The sequence below is a fragment of the Zootoca vivipara genome, chromosome 15 (assembly GCF_965207765.1).
Source record: "Zootoca vivipara chromosome 15, rZooViv2.hap1.1, whole genome shotgun sequence".
Taxonomy (NCBI): Eukaryota; Metazoa; Chordata; class Lepidosauria; order Squamata; family Lacertidae; genus Zootoca; species Zootoca vivipara.
In genome coordinates this window covers 19,641,879-19,662,593 of record NC_142598.1, presented here as the reverse complement: position 1 = coordinate 19,662,593, position 20,715 = coordinate 19,641,879, and the positions used below count along the sequence as shown (strand labels likewise).

Below are 20,715 nucleotides of genomic sequence, written 5' to 3'. Positions count from 1 at the left end.
TGTGCGGCATCGCTACGTACGCTGCATGCGTCAAACGTAGCAACGCCGCACATGCATGCTATGTAGCGACGCCCCGCCCCCAGGTGCACGTCATGTTTGCCGCTCCGTGTGCCCGAGCAGCTTCCTATGCCACTGGGTAGGCATACCCTAAACATTTTGTGAATCTTTGTACTTTTGTTCATTCACTGTATTTATTTCCCCCGATTTGAGCTATAAAATGGTGATTTTCTTGAATCAAAATGAAGGTACCCAAACACTTTTTTAAAAGAAAAAAAAGCACTGGTTTTCAGGAAAGATTTGGAGGAAATGATGTGCTTTGAATATATGGTATGGACCAGGCATCCCCAAACTGCGGCCCTCCAGATGTTTTGGCCTACAACTCCCATGATCCCTAGCTAACAGGACCAGTGGTCGGGGAAGATGGGAATTGTAGTCCAAAACATCTGGAGGGCCGAAGTTTGGGGATGCCTGGTATGGACACACCCAGTCTAAGAGATGATAGGTAATGTTGGTCTTCTTGCCTGTTCTTTCTAGAGCGGCCAAGTTAATGCCATGGCATCAGAAAACAAAGACATGGCAGCAGCTGCTTCTGACTCCAAGAACAATGAAGACCAGCAGGTGAGTAGATCTTGGTGATGGTCATTTGATGGGAGAAACCATTGATGCCCCGAGTTGAGCTCCAAAGGAGACATGGCATTCTACAGTACATAAGACACTGCTCCAGACGGCCTCCAGTCCGCTGAGTGGAGTAGCAACAGCAACAGCAACACAGCACAAGTTGTTGCAGATCTTAATATTGTGCAGTTTGAAGCAGCTGGAAACATAAAAACTGACTCCTTTTGGAAGAAGTCGTTGTCCAGGCCCATAAAAATATTATCCAAACTCTTTAAAAAACAGGGCATAAGCATTAAAGATATACCCCCCCAAATATCCATACAATATATTGTGCTTTCCAACGCAGGCCCAGCATCTTAGAAAATAGGGAATGTAGTCATACCTTGGTTCTTGAACGCCTTGGTACTTGTACGTTTTGTCTCTCAAACGCCGCAAACCCGGAAGTAAGTGTCCTGGTTTGTGAACGTTTTTCGGAAGCCGAATGTCAGATGTGGCTTCCCTTGAGTGCAGGAAGTTCCTGCAGCCAATTGGAAGCCACGCCTTGGTTTCATAGCTGCCAAGTCTCCCGTTTCCCCCGGGAATACACCCATTTTTAAAGCCATTTCCCGCTGTCATCCCAAATGGCCAAAATATCCCGTAATTCCCCCAGATTTCTTCTGGTGCCGCTCTGCCCATTTCTGGGTACCGGAAATTGGGCAGCACCGGGACCGGAAGTCCCTTCTACACATGTGCGTAGAAGCGACTTCTGGTGCCGGTGCTGCTGGTCCCGTATTTTTCTAACCAGGACTTGGCAGCTATGCTTGGTTTTTGAACCGTTTCGGAAATCGAACGGACTCCCGGAACGGAATAAGTTTGGGAACCAAGGTGCCACTGTAATCCAAACAGACCTATAAACCAAGGTCTCTCTTTAACAGCCTCCAGTTCCCTGGTGCTGTTTTCATTGAGAGCTACATTTACATCTTCCATTCTCTGTTGGGTTCATATATCAACCACCACCCTTTAGAAAACAACTGTGGAAAAACCCCAATGTTAGCCATTTTCCATTTTATACCCTCATTAAGCAATTATAAAAAGGTAAAGGTAAAGGGATCCCTGACCATTAGGTCCAGTCGTGACCGACTCTGGGGTTGCGTGCTCATCTCGCATTATTGGCCGAGGGAGCCGGCGTATAGCTTCCAGGTCATGTGGCCAGCATGACAAAGCCGCTTCTGGCAAACCAGAGCAGCACATGGAAACGCCATTTACCTTCCCGCTGTAGCGGTTCCTATTTATCTATTTGCATTTTGATGTGTTTTCGAACTGCTAGGTTGGCAGGAGCTGGGACCGAGCAACGGGAGCTCACCCCGTCACAGGGATTCGAACCGCCGACCTTCTGATCAGCAAGCCCTAGGCTCAAATGAGTCAGACAAGAACTGGCTCGAGTCTGCCTTGGCTAGATTCTGCCTTGGCCAGGCCTGTTGTTTCTCTAGCAACAACATCCAGAGGACCAAAAGGTTCCTCATTTCTAATCTACAGAGTTTTGTTCCCTTAAACCCATGTACTCCAAATTCCGCTGGTCAGTCACATATCAAGAAGAGGGGTTGGTTCCAATGGAGTCTTTGTTGACTGTCCCCTGGCCTTGGGTTGCTGACACAGGTTGTCTTGTCTGCTTCACGTTCTTTTACTTCCAGAACCTGGTGAGCAGAGTGGCCTCGGTTTCCCTGAGTGCTGCTTGTGAAATGGTCTCCACCACATACTCTTCAATGAAAGAGAACATTCCGGGCTTCAAATCTTTCTGTGATGCGGCCGAGACGGGGATGAGGACAATTGCTTCGGCCGCAGTCAGTGGGGTGCAGCCTCTTTTCGGCAAGCCCCGGAGTGAGTAAATGGCCGGTTCTTTGGGATGTGGAGAGAAATTCAATTCTGTTCCTGTTTAAAGGCATTTTCCAAAACAATACGTGAACTGAAACGCAGCTGCCTTTCAAAATTGTGCCGTATCCGAATTTTGCAGTGCAGCTCCCCAGATGTGTGTTCAAAAGTGAATATTCTGTGGTAAAGCATGCATATAAATGCATATATTAGTGTGAGCGACATACCAAAATATAAATTGCTTTGCAACCATGTGTGCGTTAGGCAAAAGTAGTAGGAAGAATTTGCCCAGTGGTGCCGATGAATTTTTGATGAGAACTTTTAAAAAATAAGATAAAAAACTGATGTGGAAATGTAGGGAATTGAAACTGCAAAAAACCAAAATGAATATATTCACCTATCCCTACCCTCTGTGGAGCGTTTTCCAGTGTTCCCATATGTTCATGGCGGTGGTAGTAAGTTCCACAGATAGAAATGGAGTGGAAATTAGCTGGCAAAAATCTAATGACCACATGAAATTTTACCTTCTGTTACAGAACAATATTAAATGGTCAGTGAAACGTCACAAAATAAATTTTGTCATTGCCAATATATATATACCACATTTTTCACAGGGAAATTCATGCTCAAAACAGTTCACGGAAAGATCTACCTGTATGTCTAAATGCAGTAATACAAGAACTGAACGTAATGTATAAGATGTAATAAGGACATCTATTGTTGTAGGTGCAACTGCGCCAATAACAACTATTTAATATCTATTTATTAAAAATTCAGCAGCAGATGTGCAGGGCAGCCGAGATCTGGACAAAGTGGAAGAAAAGGAATCAATAGCTCAAGGACCAGATGATCAGGTAACCACTCTCCAGACTTTAACTGGTCCTTATTATGAGTTTGGCCATCTGATTACAGAGTGGTCCTGCTGTGGCCCAGCCAACTGGTGGCTAGGGGGTTAACAAAAGGACATGAACGGTCTTTGGAGGCTGGAAGACTCTCACTAGGTGATGCCCTTCAGCTAGCATAGGAACCTGTGGCTCTCCAGAGGTCAGCTGGGCTACAGATCCCATAATCCCGGTCCATTGGCCATGTTGGCTGGGCTTGGTGTGTGCTGGAATTCAGCAGTGCCTGGCAGTGCCTTAGGTTCCCCATCCCTGAGTCAATAGGAGTTGTTGTTAAGCAACCTCAAGCTGGAGGACAAGAGCTGTAAGTTAAGCAGGACTCGGTGGAGGGCTTTAGGCTTCACCTTGCTTCCAGGAATCTGATGTTTCTAGGCTCTGGGTGCCTGATGTTTATTTACAGGTGTGCACTCGAAGCCTCCCCTGTATTCTCTGCCAAAAAAACTGAATCCTGTAACACTTTCCCCGAATACCTTTCTGCTCGGATGTAGGACACATGCAACGTGGTCCATCTTTGAAGGCTTATCTGTGAGCAGCAGATGAACATGGAAAGTTACTTTCATTAAGTAACGTTTCCGAGCACAGTTCAAAGTGTTGGTGCTGACCTTTAAAGCCCTAAACGGCCTCAGTCCAGTATACCTGAAGGAGCGTCTCCACCCCCATCGTTCTGCCCGGACACTGAGGTCCAGCACCGAGGGCCTTCTGGCGGTTCCCTCGTTGCGAGAAGCCAAGTTGCAGGGAACCAGGCAGAGGGCCTTCTCGGTGGTGGCACCCGCCCTGTGGAACGCCCTCCCATCAGATGTCAAAGAGAAAAACAGCTACCAGATTTTTAGAAGACATCTGAAGGCAGCCCTGTTTAGGGAGGCTTTTAATGTTTAATAAATTATTGTATTTCATTTTTCTGTTGGAAGCAGCCCAGAGTAGCTGGGGAAACCCAGCCAAATGGGCGGGGTATAAATAATAAATTATTATTATTATTATTATTATTATTATTATTATTATTATTATTATTATTAACAAGTTTTGCTAGGTTGCCCCGATGCCAGACTGCTTTTCTCCCTCCCTAGGGGAGCCCAACTAAAAAGGAGACGGCGTCATCAACAGAGACAGTTGCAGCGGCAGCTGTTTGCCAAGCAGCTGCCGAAACAAAGGGCGTGGCGCCCGGCATGCTGGACCTGGTTAAAGAAGCTGTCCGAGGGAGTGTTGAGATGACCACATCTGCACTAACCAGCGGCGTAAACACTGTGATGGGTTCCAGCTTAGGCCAGATGGCCTCCAGTGCCGTTGAGGCTGTGATGGGGAAGTCTGAGGAGATGGTGGACCACTACCTCCCAATGTCTGATGAGGAGCTAGGTCAGTCGACGCTTGTCTGTTAGCCGCCTCTACCTGCGCACGAGTGCCCGGTGGTCTGCGCCACGCTCATGCATGTACATCAGTGTTATTTAGTCTCTTCTAAGCACAGTTGAGACGCGGGTGGCGCTGTGGGTTAAACCACAGAGCCTAGGGCTTGCCGATCAGAAGGTCGGCGGTTCGAATCCCCGCAGCGGGATGAGCTCCCATTGCTCGGTCCCTGCTCCTGCCAACCTAGCAGTTTGAAAGCACGTCAAAGTGCAAGTAGATAAATAGGTACCACTCCGGTGGGAAGGTAAACGGCGTTTCCGTGTGCTGCTCTGGTTCGCCAGAAGCGGCTTTGTCATGCTGGCCACATGACCTGGAAGCTGTGCGCCAACTCCCTCGGCCAGTAAAGCGAGATGAGTTGTCCGCGACTGGACCTAATGGTCAGGGGTCCCTTTACCTTTACCTTTAAGCACAGTTGAAGAGGAACTAGGCTGAACTAGCCATACAATGTCCACTGCAGTGCAGATTCCTATTGCAAGGCCACCCACAATCTGAAAACTAAAATTCTCCATCCATGCAATCCATATTCTGTACTAAAATGAATTGAGCAGATGTGTGCATTGTTCTGGGACTTTCCTGCTGTTCTCCAGCTTTGCTTAATTCGTGGGCGGGAGGGCTCTTCAGAAGCCAGAGGGAGGCATGGCAGCAAATGTCAGTAGGGAGGAAATGGGTAATCGAGCTCATTCTTCTAATCTCAGTCTATCTGAAAAGTTCAGTGTGTGAAGAGGTTTGAGCTGGTTGCTTTCACCAGCCACTCTAGAGTTCTTATACCAAGAATCTAGGACTTTTACTACTTTGTAAGTAAACTAAGTTTTACTGCCTGTGCAACTATTCTAAAGCACCTGAATCTGACCTTTCGAGAGTTTGTAAGTAAACCATTTTTAACTTGCCAAATGTGTGGTCTGTCCCTATGCTGGGGGAAGAGGGAAACTTTGGAAAGAAGCTTTTAATGGGACCTATTGGAACTCGCTTTGAAGGACATATTTTAAAGCTTTAACAGTCTAGATTTTTCTTTGCCTTGCTGCATATTTTGTGACTTTAAATCTCTGCTGGGGTTCTCCCGCCAAAAAGTAGTACTTGCCCCCAACTTGGATCCTGGTATCCAGGAATTCCACGATGCGTATGTATATTTGCACCAACAATATTTAGGGCGTTTTGCATATTTCCAGGGCTTGCTAAGTTCTAAAGTGTGTCATGCCTTCCTTTCAGCTACTCTTGCAGCTGCTCTGGAGGAGCCAGAGGCCTCTTCCATTGAGAAGCAAAGGCAGCAGCGGAGTTACTACGTGCGCCTGGGTTCCCTCTCCAACAGGGTGCGCCAGAGAGCCTACCAGCACACCCTGGGCAAGCTGCGCCAAACCAAGCAGAAGATGCAGGAGACTCTGTCCCAGCTCCAGCAAGCAATGGACTTGGTAGAAGCACTTTTTTATTCTCTGGTAGTGCTTGCTCATTCTGGGTCGACCTTCTCTAACCTCTGCTGGTGCAGGCCGCCACTCCCACCAGAGCCACCTGGCATGGCTGCATGATGCAGAGCCTGCTGGTTGCGCTGGCTGATGGGAGTTGTAGTCCAAAACAGCCCAACTCTGGCTCTAGGTTTTGTTTTTTTGTTTTAAATGTGGGTACAGTTGCACAATGCACATAACTTTAGCTCAGGGTTGTGAATTCCAGATGTGATGTCCACCAGATTTGATAACTTAAAAGAGGATATACTTATGGGGAATATACAGGTGAAACTCGGAAAATTGGAATATCGTCGAAAAGTGCATTTATTTCACGAATGCAACTTATTGTTTTTTCTTTTTCTTTAAATTTTTACAAATGCTTTCTTTTGGAAATTCCACAGTAATAAAACAAATAGTTACAATAATACAAAAATCTCGAAAAGCTCATACCAAAAGCTCATACCAAAATAAAAACTTACTTGGTCTTTGAGGTGCTACTGAAGGAATTTTTTTATTTTACAAAAATAAACATCACTATTACATTTCATTAATTACATTCCATTTATAATTGACCTGCCCAACGACAAATAATTACAATTACAACAAATAAAAGCTTGGCATACCTTGCTTTGCATGTCATGCATCTATTTCATATATTGGTTTCACCTTTTAAGTTGCATTATTGAAATAAATGCACTTTTTGACGATATTCTAATTTTCCGAGTTTCACCTGTACTTAAATCACTTACTGACCATTGAAGCTGAAGGGGGTGGGTCTGTCTGTTCAGATGCGGTGCCCCTGAACACCAATGTTGTTTTGTAGGACAAAATGAGTGAAGGGTGGCAACTTTCAGGTCCTGCTCTTGAGCTTTCCAGAGGCTCTGGATCAGGGCCGCCAAACTAAGGCCCAGGGGCCGGATGCGGCCCAATCGCCTTCTAAATCCGGCCCGCGGACGGTCCGGGAATCAGCATGTTTTTACATGAGTAGAATGTGTCCTTTTATTTAAAATGCATCTCTGGGTTATTTGTGGGGCCTGCCTGGTGCTTTTATATGAGTAGAATGTGTCCTTTTATTTAAAATGCATCTCTGGGTTATTTGTGGGGCATAGGAATTCGTTCATATTTTTTTTCAAAATATAGTCTGGCCCCCCACAAGGTCTGAGGGACAGTGGACCGGCCCCCTGCTGAAAAAGTTTGCCGACCCCTGCTCTGGATCTACAGTGACCTATTTAACATTATTAGAACAATATTAGAGATATCATTCTAAAACGTCACAGGGCATACTTGTAAATTAAAGCGGTTTTCTTACCTTGTCCCCCCCCCTCAAAACACTGCTGGTAGATCAGTAGCACCCTCTGGTGTCACATTTTAATAAAGCATTAAGAACATTAAATGTGGTACATCCGATGTCCATTATCACAATCCTTCCCTAACCCCTACTTAATGCTAAAAACCATATGTGTAAATCCACCCTGGGTGTTGGTTGCCTGATCAGCAAGGCATGCCATGTTCTGTTGCCCAAGCAGATTGGTTTATTTTATTTGTGTGGCAAGAGAACCCCGCACAATGTGAGATGTGATTGTCCTAGGGAGTCAGTCCCATTGAGCTTCGTTTGAGAGACTTTCTGCTTTTTACTGTTTCACTTGGAAGTAACTCTTTTTCTAAACGTTCTTAATGTTATCACTGCTAATTTCCTAGATTGCATTTGCCAGACATGCGGACCAGAAAGATCGAGACAGGCAGGAGGAACTGTGGCAGAAGTGGTTGGAGTGGAGCAAGAACCAGTTGGGACAGAGTGATTCCACTGGGGGGAGCCCAGCAGAGGTGTGTTGTGTTCTTGGCTTCCTTGATGCACTTCCCGGAGAAGGGCCCAACGGAAGACAGGATGGCTTGCTCTCGTGACAAAGCTCAGCAGACCATAGCCTCCTTGCTAAGTACAGCATGGTAGCTAAAGGGAGATCATGATGAATAACAAAATTATCATATTATTTGGGTTTTGTAAGGGGGAGGGTTTATAGAGAACCCCTCCCTCATCCGAAGCAGCCCGTCTCCCAGCAGTCATGAGAGAGAAGGGTCTGATGGAGTCAGGAAACGGAAAGGGAGTGCCAGGGCTCTGGCAACATCCAAGAGCCCCTGCTCCATAGGCAGGGAGAGAGGGAGGCGAAAAGAGAGGACAGGAATCGGTCAGACCAAAGACCCGTCCCCCCAATGCTGGAATTGAGGAGGAGGAAAGGGAGGCGCTTCTCAGTTCCGAGGCTTTTATGTTGGTCAAGAACGCGAAGGGGGGCAGTGCAGGAATCTGACTCGAGCGAGTAGACATGAAACCAGCAGTTCGTTACACTGTAAATAATGGGCACTAATAGAAACATCTGAAAGACAAGCATGTGGAAGGTGGTTACTCAAGAGTAGTCACAACAACCTCGACAGGTTTTGAACAGAGTTTCTGAATCACAGGTAGGGCAAGAGCCGCAAAAATAAAACACAAAACTACAATATGGTCTGAACGGAGGATAATCAAACTTTCAGCACCAGTTTTAAATGGAAGTTAAAGATTTTGCTTGCTTTATGATTTGTGTGGATGGGCAAATGTAAGTGAAGTTCAGAAAAAGACAAGAACTGAATGCTTCCATTGCAGTGCTTTCACCTGACCAACCTCTTTACAAGAGCCCCAATGTCACCTGAGATGTGTCGTTACTTTAGATGGCAGCTCCCCTTGGTGTGGATTATCTTTTAACTTGCATAGATGGGGAAAAGGTCTCAGTGCAAGTTCTGAATCTGTGACATGCGAACACCAATGGGCTGCCTGCTCTTGTCTCCTATGGCACCTGCAAAAGGGGTCAGTAAATATTCCCTCAGAAACCCCCACAAAGCCCAAGAGATCGCTTGCTCTTCCTGTTTCCGCTGACACACCCTTTCCTACATTGGACATGCACCTCTTAAACTTGCCCACATTTCATTGGATGCCAGGATTGGAACCCCCCCTTCCTTCTGTGCTGAACAGAGCAGAGGTGCCCCCATCTTCTCTCTGGGAGCAAGGGCAGCTGCAGACCCTCCAAGTGTTCCTATTTTCCAGAGACAGTCCCAGGTTTACAGAAGGCGCCTCAGTTTCTCATTTGATCCTGGAATGCCCCGCTTTTTCTTACAACGTCCCTATTTTCATTGGAGAAATGTTAGAGGGTATTGAGTTATGCGGCCCCCGAGCCATCTGAAGACAGCCCTGTGTAGGAAAGTTTTTCAATGTTTCATGTTTTATTATGCTTTTATATAAGTTGGAAGCTGCCCAGAGTGGGTGGCACAACCCAGTCAGATGGGTGGGGTATAAATAGTAAACCTATAGTCATTACTATTAGTATTATGGTGGAATAAGATGTCCCTATGTTCATTGGAGAAATGTTGGAGGGTATGGCAGTGGTGAGGGATGAAGGTGACCTTCCCCTATTGGGGGGAAGCAAAGCTACAGGGAACCAGGCAGAGGGCCTTCTCGGTAGTGGCGCCTGCACTGTGGAACGCCCTCCCATCAGATGTTAAGGAAATAAACAACTCTCTGTCTTTTAGAAGACATCTGAACGCAGCCCTGTTTAGGGAAGCTTTTAAAGTTTGATGTTTTATTGTGCTTTTAATATTCTGTTGGGCGCCGCCCAGAGTGGCTGAGGAAACTTAGCCTGATGGGTTGGGTATAAATAATTCGTTGTTGTTGTTGTTGTTGTTGTTGTTGTTGTTGTTACTACTACTACTATTATTACTTACACCTCTCTCTTTCTCTCCAGCAGATGGAATCCCAGGCTCTAGGCATGTCCCGCAACATTGCCCAGCAGATGCAGGCTGCCTGCCAGAGCCTCCTGGCCAACATGCAGGGTCTCCCTGCGGCCCTCCAAGAAAAGGTGCAGCAAGCTTACAGCTACATGGAGGAGCTACAGGCTGCTCTTTCCAGTGCCAAGTCATTCCAGGAGCTTCCTAGTGGCCTTTTGACTCACCGCCAGGAAACAATGGGCAAAATCTGGCAGGCTGGGGACGAGGTGGTGGAGTACGTGATGCAGTCCACTCCCCTGAACTGGATTGTGGGGCCCTTCTCCCCAGAAGAGGTCTCTCCTCCTGAACCTTTGGCCAAATCCCAAGCAGCAGAAGTACCTCCACCTGTGAAGGAGTCGGAGGTCGGTGTCCAAAGGATGGAAGTGCCTGGATCCAGTGCTTTGAACGATCAAGCCTAACTTGTAATCTGTGGCCAAGTTGCTTCAGTTCTTCCCAGTACTGTACACAGAGCTCAGTGGTGCTCAGTGTCATTGAGGCCTCTTCGTTGCAGAACTTGCTAACTAAAATGCGGAGCAGTGCGCTTCTCTTAGCAGCTTGTAGGTGACAAAAACTGTACCTCCAAAACAGTTTGGCCCGTCTCCTATGGCGGTGCCAAGCTGACCTCTAAAGAGGCTGCTCAATGCAGTTTCCCAGCAAAGCACCAAACCAATCTCAACAGGGCACAAATGGATGGATGCTACTTGACTAAGGACTGGTTCAGGGCCTACAAAATATCTACTTAATATCTACAAAAGGATGCATCTAGACCAGGCATCCCCAGACTTCGGCCCTCCAGATGTTTTGGACTACAATTCCCATCTTCCCCGACCACTGGTCTTGTTAGCTAGGGATCATGGGAGTTGTAGGCCAAAACATCTGGAGGGCCGCAGTTTGGGGATGCCTGGTCTAGACCAATGTTTCCCAAACTTGGGTTTCCAGCTGTTTTTGGACAACAATTCCCATCACCCCTGGCCACTGATCCTGCTAGCTAGGGATGATGCGAGTTGTAGTCCAAAAACAGCTGGAGACCCAAGTTTGGGGAACACTGATCTAGATGTTAACAACAAACAGCGGGTTAGCATTTAGTTTCAGCCCAGGACTTCTTTAGGAGAAGTTGGTGTTGACTAGTACTTACCTATGTCTCATAGAATTTATGGTGATCTGTTGTCTTTCAAGCTTCTTGACCACTGAGCAAGAGTAAAGGCTTTATGTCAAAGATAAAGTAAACCAATTTGCATCTCAAACTGTGGCTCTGGATTTTTTCTTCCCTGTCAGAAGTGCCTTGGCACTGCTGCTTAAGATCTGGCTTTTGGTACTAGAATATAAGGGACGCGGGTGGCACTGTGGTCTGAACCACTGAGCCTCTTGGGCTTGCTGATCAGAAGGTTGGCAGTTCGAATCCCTGCAACAGGGTGAGCTCCTGTTGCTCTGTCCCAACAACTGCCAACCTAGCAGTTCGAAAGCACACCAGTGCAAGTAGATAAATAGGTACTGCTGAGGCAGGAAGGTAAACGGCATTTCCATGCGCTCTGGTTTCCGTCGTGGTGTCTCATTGCACCAGAAGTGGTTTAGTCTTGCTGGCCACATGACCTGGAAAGCTGTCTGTAGACAATCGCCGGCTCCCTCAGCCTGAAAGCGAGATGAGCGCTGCAACCTCATACAGTGGAACCTTGGTTTACGACTACCTCCGTTTACGAAAACTTCCATTTACGATCTCCACGGACCCGGAAGTGTTTACATCTGGGTTCCGTGGCGTCGGATGCGCAGACGTGATCTGCACAGCTAGCGCATGCGCAGAAGCAATCTGCGCAGTGCGTGCGCAGAAGCGCTCTATCGGCACTTTGCGCATGCGCAGAAATGTACCTTTGGTCAGCGAACGCCTCGGCGAGCGAACGCCTCCGTGGAACAGATTGCGTTCGCAAACCGAGGTACCACTTGTAGTCGCCTTTGACTGGACTTAACTGTCCAGGGGTCCTTTACCTTTACTAGAATATAAAGATAATACTGTAGACATGAAATATGCATGCAAATAGAATGTCTCTCCACTTCTATGTAAAAAGCAGCATACAATGAGACAGACTTTGGCACATTGTTTAAATAGGGAATTTAAACAATTTAAATTTAAAATTTAAAATTTTAAAAATGGTTTCCATTGGGAAACAAAAGTAGCAACTTTTGCTTACGTTTGGCATGATAAATATGTAATTTAAGTAGAATGTGATCCATAAACAGCCCTTAACCTCAGCTGCCAACAAATATCTGTTTTCTCTGAAAGCCTAATTAAGAACGTGGCGCTTCCCATATCTGTTTTGTCTTTCCCAGCACCAGAGAAGTGACTTGTGAAAATGATGATGTCCTCGTACAGAGCTGGAGGCTCTATTTTATTCTTGGACATGGATTTTCTTTGTAGATGCACTTTCTAATAAATCTAGAAAAGATCCAGTCATACGCAGCATGAGCTTCTTCCCATCTTTGTATTTACCATAAAAAAACACCAGGGGGCAGTAAGGCCCTTTCCCCTCCTGTGATGCAAGCTCAGTCATTTAACAGTTGGTACATCTCTCAGCATTCTCCATGTTAAGTAAAACCTCTATCAATGTTTCACCCCAAAATTCCAATGGACAAAAGCAAGGAATTGCAAGCTAAGGAATGGTTCATAGAATTATCAGTTTTATTTTTGACTGCGGTTAACCTGTCCAAGTCAATACTTTTGTTGTGCATTAATTCAGAATAGCTGCCATATTAGTTTACAGTGCCAAAAAAAGGTGGGGTGATTCTCTTGATTTTTCTGTGCTTTATAGCTCTGTACAATTGAGGTTGCTAACTTGTTTTTCAGCTGGTTCTATATCCTGACAGCAGCCTGCTGCTGAAGTTTAACCCATGAAGCTTTTCCTTATACCGGAGGAAGCTTGCTTTAATTTCTCATTTCCAATATGAAACAGTACTGATAAAAAGTGGTCAGGCCTTTGTTCAGCAGAGTAAAAAAAGAAGTAGTAAGCTATGATCCAGTCGACCTGTTGCATCATCTGGTGTCCTGACCCAATGGATTACCTAGATCCCTTGTTCCAAAACAAACACAGTCCAAAATGTTCTGGCATGTCCCTCTAAGCTTGCAAAATGAAGGCTCATACGGAAAACATGCAAATTTTTGGTATCAGTTATTTGCTCCAGTGCCCTTGTGCTGAGAGGGTTCAGATGATTCTCCCTTTCTTCCTGGTTGTTGGCATCTGTCTGTCTCGAGAGACAATGGAGTGAGCCTCCGGGGGTGAAGTCAAACCACTCCGATAGCAGCACCAAAGTGACCTTCCTGGGGCGAAAGCCTGGGCAGCATGTCTGGAGGTCCTGGGCTGCCTAGATTACAAGACCTCTGTCTTGGCCTCTCTGATGTGGTCCAAAGGAAAGCTGAGCAATACATTTGGCACCAGCTGGGCTGCAGGAGTTGCCAAAAGGAGGCATACAAGGCACCATCCAATGGTCTTAGGGGCTCTACTTTGGAACTGTGTAGGGTTTATCCCACAAGGCAGCGGAGATTTAGGACCAGAGTTTTCCTTCTCCTAGATGAGCGACCTTCCCAGGTTGACAAGCCCCATCTGCCCCTCTCTTCCTTCTACAGCATGTGCAGAAACTGCCTTCTTGACCACTGGACCCACAACAACAACAACAACAACAACAACAACAACAACAACAACAACAACAACAATTTATTATTTATACCCCGCCCATCTGGCTGGGTTTCCCCAGCCACTCTGGGCGGCTTCCAACAGAAAAATAAAATAAAATAATCTATTAAACATTAAAAGCCTCCCTAAACAGGGCTGCCTTCAGATGTCTTCTAAAAATCTGATAGCTGTTTTTCTCTTTGACATCTGTTGGGAGGGCGTTCCACAGGGCGGGCGCCACCACCGAGAAGGCCCTCTGCCTGGTTCCCTGCAACTTGGCTTCTTGCAACGAGGGAACCGCCAGAAAGCCCTCGGTACTGGACCTCAGTGTCCGGGCAGAACGATGGGGGTGGAGACGCTCCTTCAGGTATACTGGAGTCTCATCTGCTCAATCTGCCAGAGCCTGTCTTCACATGCAGGGAAAGACCCTAACTCAATGAGGGGCTGAAGCCCGTCAGCTACCCTCACCTGGTTTAGCCAGCCAGTTGAAACCATTCCCAGGGTGTGGCTGCTGTCAAATGTTGACAGCTTCTACAGTAGGAGCCACAGGTGAGAGCTGAGTGCAGTTTCCCTACAAACTTAACAAGAACTCACCGACAGCATATGAATCAATAGGTAAAAAAAGGTAAAGGTAAAGGACCCGTGGATGGTCAAGTCCAGTCAAAGGCGACTATGGGGTTGTGGCTCTCGTCTCGCTTTCAGGCCGAGGGAGCCGGCGTTTGTCCACAGACAGCTTTCTGGGTCATGTGGCCAGCATGACTAAACTGCTTCTGGCACAACAGAGCACCGTGATGGAAACCAGAGCACACAGAAACACCGTTTACCTTCCTGCCACAGTGGTATCTATTTATCTACTTGCACTGGCGTGCTTTCAAACTGCTAGGTTGGCAGGAGCTGGGACAAAGCAATGGGAGCTCACCCCATTGTGTAGATTTGAACCACCAAACCTCTGATCGGCAAGCCCAAGAGGCTCAGTGGATTAGACCACAGCGCCACCCGTGTCCCATATGAATCAACATGGCTTACTTGACCCAACCACCTTCCCCCCCCCATGCAAACAAACCTCACTGCAACTAACCACAGACAACCAACCACACCCTGGCAGCCCTAATCCCTCTCACTACCAAGGAAATGTAGTAAGCAAATAGAAAGAGAACTTACCCAGTTGACACCAACATAAAACCCCACGTGTACACTATATAAAAGAATATAAGTTTCACCACCCCTCCCCTCCCTGCTTTCTTCTTTCCCGACCTTACACTGAATACTACACTAATGTCTCATATCTAATGTAAGTGATCTGCAGAAAAGATGTTGCAACCTGAAAAAAAAAAGATAATGCACGTAATTTGGTAAACCAAGAAAATCTTTAATAAAAATGGTTTTCATATGAAGTTTCTTCTGGTTGCAATAATGCTGAACGGCCACAAGAGGGCACCACAGCGTAACTGATTTGGGGGGGATAAATATACTCAGGAGCATGGCAGGGTTAAGAAACTATGTGGATAGGAGGTGTCAGAGTAATGGAGAGGGGTCACTAGGGTCAAACGGCGTGGTGTGGCACTGCGTGTTAATAAATCTCCCTCCTGCAATTGCGAGGCAATGGCTCTTTGCCTGTTGGAAGGTTCTTTAACATACAGGAAAGCAGTAGCAGCAGCAGCAATGCCCCCAAAATGGATATGGGGCCAATTCAGGGTTATGAAACGAACCCCCCCCCCGCCCCACCTTGCCCAAAGAGGATTTTCTACCAATAAATGCCAGGAAGGAGAAAACACCAGGCTCAAGATTGCTTGTTTGTCTGAGGGTCATTTCATAATCCTTGAATCTGGGTACAAAGCGTCATTTGACGCTGACGGCAGGATGGATGTGCAGCCGAATCACCTGCTCGTATTTTAGCTGCCTGGGTTTCTCAGCCCTTGACCAAGAAGCAAGGAGCGCAATCTCTTTCCTGATAGCTGCTTCGTTGTTGACTGCAGGGAAATCTGTGCATCTCAATGCAGCTCTCTCATTCAGACGACGCCTGGCTGCCTGTGCAACCTTCTTTGTTAGCAAACAATTGCCTGCCCTGCTGGGAGCGTTATTATACTTGCCATGTGACTGGTTAGATTTCTGTTTGAAGGATCTGTAAGGCTCACCTGGAGCCCTCTCTGGCTTCTTTCCTGATAGGTGGTTAAACTGTGATGTCTTTGCCCCTGCAATTGAGGGGTCTGGCGCTGCTCAAAGTGCTCACTAGGGTTATAACTTTTTTTTTTACAACCTTATGTTCCTGAGGCTTAGTTAGATGGACATTTGCCCCTAAAAACAAATCTTTTGGGGAAAAAAGGTCACCCCAACATAAATAAATAGATTTTTGTATATGTAACTGTATAAATGTATTATGTAATAGGCACAGCATACAGTGGTACCTCGGTTTGCGAACGCAATCCGTTCCGCGGAGGCGTTTGCTCAATGAGGCATTCACTCGCCGAAGGCACGCTTTTGCGTGTGCGCGAAGCACCAATAGAGCGCTTCTGCGCATGCACAAGCTGCGCAGATCATGTCTGCGCATCCGACGCCGGGATATAAACACTTCTGGGTCTGCGGTGTTCGTAAACGGAGGTTTTCGTAAACTGAGGTAGTCGTAAACCGAGGCTCCACTGTACAGGAAAAATAGGGCTTGCAAATTTTCTATTGTTTAGAATAAATCAAGGCTGCAGTTTGTTTTTTGTTTTTACTGCAAGCACCATGAAGTTCCCGCATCACTTTGATTGCGTGTTCTGCGCACTGATTATTTCTGGCGCATGGATGGCTTCTGCTTACAGTGATTCTCCAATACAGTTTTAGGAAGTTCCAGACAGCTGTAAAAGTTCTAAAGAGCTCCATAAAGTTTTGGTTTTTTTTAATGCTAATACTTATGAGTATTAGGGACCCAGGTGGCGCTGTGGTTAAACCACTGAGCCTAGGGCTTGCTGATCAGAAGGTCGGCGGTTTGAATCCCTGTGACGGGGTGAGCTCCCGTTGCTTGGTCCCAGCTCCTGCCAACCTAGCAGTTCGAAAGCACGTCAAAATGCAAGTAGATAAATAGGAACCGCTATAGCGGGAAGGTAAACGGCGTTTCCATGTGCTGCTCTGGTTTGCCAGAAGCGGCTTTGTCATGCTGGCCACATGACCTGGAAGCTGTACACCGGCTCCCTCGGCCAATAATGCGAGATGAGCGCGCAACCCCAGAGTCGGTCACGACTGGACCTAATGGTCAGGGGTCCCTTTACCTTTACCTTTTATGAGTATTAACAGTACATACAGTATATGATGATTCTAAATTTTCATTTTGGGGTGACCATTTTTCACAACTGAGAAGAATTACTCCCCTTTTCAGGGTTTCTAAGCAAAAGAAACCCTTTATGATACAGGTTTTTTTTTTTTAGTAAAAAAGTTATAACCCTAGTGCTCACGTTGGGAGCAGAGGTGAAGGCGAAAGATCTGTCATGTTGTGGACCTTGTCTATTTTAAAAAAAAGCTTTATAGTAAGAGGCCCACCTTCCAGACAGTTGACTAGTAAGGAGATGGATTTCAATGGTGCTGTTTTCAGCTTCTCCACTGGCTCTATAATATACTTCACTTTTAACTTGCATTGTAGGCAATTCTTCAATTGTGGTGCCATGTAGAAAAAAAGAGCTGGGAAGCATAGGAGGCCGATGCGAGGAATCTACCGAGCTTCTGCACAATTTCTCCAACTTCGTCCTTACAATATGATCACGCTGCTTCTCGGGCCTCATTTCCTGCTCTTAGTGGCCCCGCTCCAGGTCCAGCTACATGTAAACAAGGTGTTAGTATGCAATTAGTTGTGCAAGACCGTAGGTGGGGAAGCACATTTTGAAAGCACATTGGAACATGCATCCCATTCAAAGCCACGGGGGCGGAAGAAGGAATGTGCATTTGGATGTGTATCTGATTCCAAAGCCGATTTCTGCCTGTCTTTCCCAGTAAGTTACCCATACCTGCAAGCCTGCCTAGGCCTGTCTCCTTAGCTTGATCGGGGTATACATATTTAAGGGCACATGAATTTCATGGTAAAAATAAGATAATCAAAATGCATCTCCAGCAATTTAACCTTCAGGCTCCTTCTTGCAAGCTTGCTCTCTTTATTTTCTAAGTTTTGTCTAGACTTTGTATTCATTGTCTCCATCTTCCAAAAAAAAAAAAAGTCCTCTCGCCTTGTATAGTCTCTAGACCAGGCTGATATGCTCTCAGTTTTGTTGATTACTACTTAAGGTTCCCTCCTGCCAACCTAGCAGTTTGAAAGCACGTCAAAGTGCAAGTAGATAAATAGGTAAGGTAAACTGAACTCCAGAAACTTCATCCTGCCCAACCTCTAGTATGCTCGCCTGCCTTCTTGGGGCTGCCGCCGCACCAAGGATTGATACCTAATTATATATATGACCTGGTATATATATATATGACCTGGTATCTCCTTTTTATCGCAGAGTATTTATGTTGGCCCGCCTAAATGCTTTTCCGTCCTCCGTGTTATCCGGAAGACTCAAAGGCATCCCCTACTGGAATAGATTATGCCCTTGTGGCCAGAATGTATGATGTAGACTTACTATTTATACTAATGACCTATTTTTTTGTATGCTTTGTCCTTGTTTTTATATTATATATATATGCCAATAAAGGTGTTGAATTGAATTGAATTGAAGGTAAACGGTATTTCCGTGCGCTACTCTGGTTCGCCAGAAGCGGCTTAGTCATGCTGGCCACATGACCCGGAAGCTGTACACCGGCTCCCTCGGCCAGTAAAGCAAGATGAGCGCCACAACCCCAGAGTCGTCCATGACTGGACCCAATGGTCAGGGGTCCCTTTACCTTTCCTTAGGTTCCATGGATCTGTGATACTCGAGAGCCATTGGAGTCTTTTAAAAACAGGCAAAACTGAACTCTCTTTTCGCTCCCCAGCTTCAGTTCAGTTTGTGCTTCCCTTGAGCTGGTGGAAACCCAGCACAATGACCTACCATTTCAAGGTGCTAAACCCAAAACCTTACATGACTTGGGACCTAAATACTTGGAAGAGCATCTTTACAACTACCGGTACCATCTGACCTAAAATCTTCAATGTGGGGGAAGATGTCCTTTTTGGGGTCCCATAGATAGGAGCAGCATGAAGAGTGTGGGTCTGAAGCAGGGCTTCCTCAGTGGTGGCACCCTGGCTCTGGATCTCCCTGGAGAGAGAAATCAGGCAGTCCCCTTCTTCACTGGCGTATGTGCGACGGCTTTCTTCTTCACGTAAGCCAGTGTTTCTCAAACTTGGGTCTCCTGCTGTTTTTGGACTACAACTCCCATCATCCCTAGCTAGCAGGAGCAGTGGTCAGGGACGATGGGAATTGTAGTCCAAAAACAGCAGGAGACCCAAGTTTGGGAAACATGGGCGTAGGCTTTCGGATGGTAGTTTTGTGACCTTTTTGCCGTTTTCATTGCTGTCTGCAATGTTCTATAGGGCTGTTTAATTTTCATGTAATTGCGTTATTGCGAGTTATCCTGCTCTTCGTTTGGGAGGAAAGGCGAGTGATCAATGTGGAGATAAGTAAGTAAGTAAATACAGTGGTACCTCGGTTTTTGAATGTTCTGGAAGACTGTTCAAGTTTCGAAACATTTGAAAGCCAAAGCATTGACTTAAGGAAAACTCAATACAGAAGCCGTGTAGCATCATAGCTGCCAAGTTATCCCTTTTTTACAGGGATTTTCCCTTATGCTGAATAGGCTTCCTCGTGAGAAAAGCGAAAACTTGGCAGCTATGGTAGCATGCTTGACTTCCAAAAAGCGTTCAAAAACTGAAGCATTTACTTCTGGGATTTTGGCGTTTGAAAACCGCAACGTTCAACTTCTGAGATATTCAAAAACCAAGGTACCACTGGAAGGAAGGAAGGAAGGAAGGAAGGAAGGAAGGAAGGAAGGAAGGAAGGAAGGAAGGAAGGAAGGAAATATTCAATGCCTTCTTGCTAGCCTAACTAAAATCTCCTTGGGTGTTCCTCTGCTCTCTCTGTATACTTGAAAGATTAGCAAATAGCTGCTGCTAGTCAGCTTGTGACTCTTAATACAGGACAATAGCGCAATAAAATACGTTGGTCCTAAATGCTGTAACAACTCCTGTAAACTGGCCTACGATCAATGCGTCCTCGCAACCACGCAGGAGAGAACGGCTGGAAAACAGCCATATTTAAGCTCTTATCCCTGCTGTTCTTCCTTAACCTGTTTCCCAAAGTGTTTCTCCAAAGGGACCTGATGTTGGAGCCGGGATTCATCTGTGCCTCACTCCCCTGTTCACATAACAAAATGAAATTATAATTGGAATAGGACTAATTTCCTAGCCTCTCTCTCTTCCTTCAATGGCAGTGAAAACAAGTGCCAATTAAATATGAAAAATACCAACTGCCATCATGAATATTAATTAATAGCTCATGGTGATATCTGTAGCATTCCTAGTCTGGGACTCCCAGCTGTTAATTTGGGAAATCGCTCCATGCATATCAAGCAATTCTCATGAAAATGCAACAGGGGTCCTTCTGTGGGGAGGAGCTGCGGCAAAACAAATGAAGTGGGCCCAGGGATGGTCCCTTTCTAAGGAGGCTATGGGAGGGAGGCTGGCCCAGGCCCTAGACTTAGAGGGGGCCAATACTGGAATTATTGCATGGTTGGGAGGATAAGGTAACTATTGACTTGAGCTCCATAAACCTAATGGGAGAAAATGGCAAAATAAACTCTTCTATAGGGTGGTGGTGTCCTTTTGGCACAACACCCTGAGCAACTATGAATGCAACCACCACACCGGAAGCAGGATTTGAGGGTAACAGCCTTCTCCCTCTGCCATGACATCACAGCAGCTCACCCAATGGCCTCATTTACTTCAGATTTTCATTATTTTCTTTCTGAGATTCTGTCATAGCTGCCAAGTCTCCCGTATTCCCCGGGAAACCCCCGTTTTTCCAGCTGTTCCCAGCCGAAAAAATGGATTTTTTTTGTTTCCCCCCGGTTTATTCTGGCGTGGCGGCCATTTTGGAACTGGGCGGAGCATGCTCAGAAGCGACTTTTGATGCT

General features: G+C 46.2%; 1 protein-coding gene across 1 annotated transcript; it reads left to right on the top strand.

The window, feature by feature from the left end:
- Nucleotides 1–65: 65 nt before the first annotated feature.
- On the top strand, nucleotides 66–11,229 carry LOC118075205 (perilipin-3-like). The gene is made up of 7 exons (XM_035097086.3): nucleotides 66–618; nucleotides 2,286–2,472; nucleotides 3,241–3,317; nucleotides 4,427–4,712; nucleotides 5,967–6,166; nucleotides 7,895–8,020; nucleotides 9,964–11,229. The coding sequence occupies exons 1-7, from the start codon at nucleotides 553–555 to the stop codon at nucleotides 10,402–10,404; spliced, it is 1,383 nt and encodes a 460-aa protein (XP_034952977.3). The 5' UTR covers nucleotides 66–552; the 3' UTR covers nucleotides 10,405–11,229.
- Nucleotides 11,230–20,715: the final 9,486 nt, after the last annotated feature.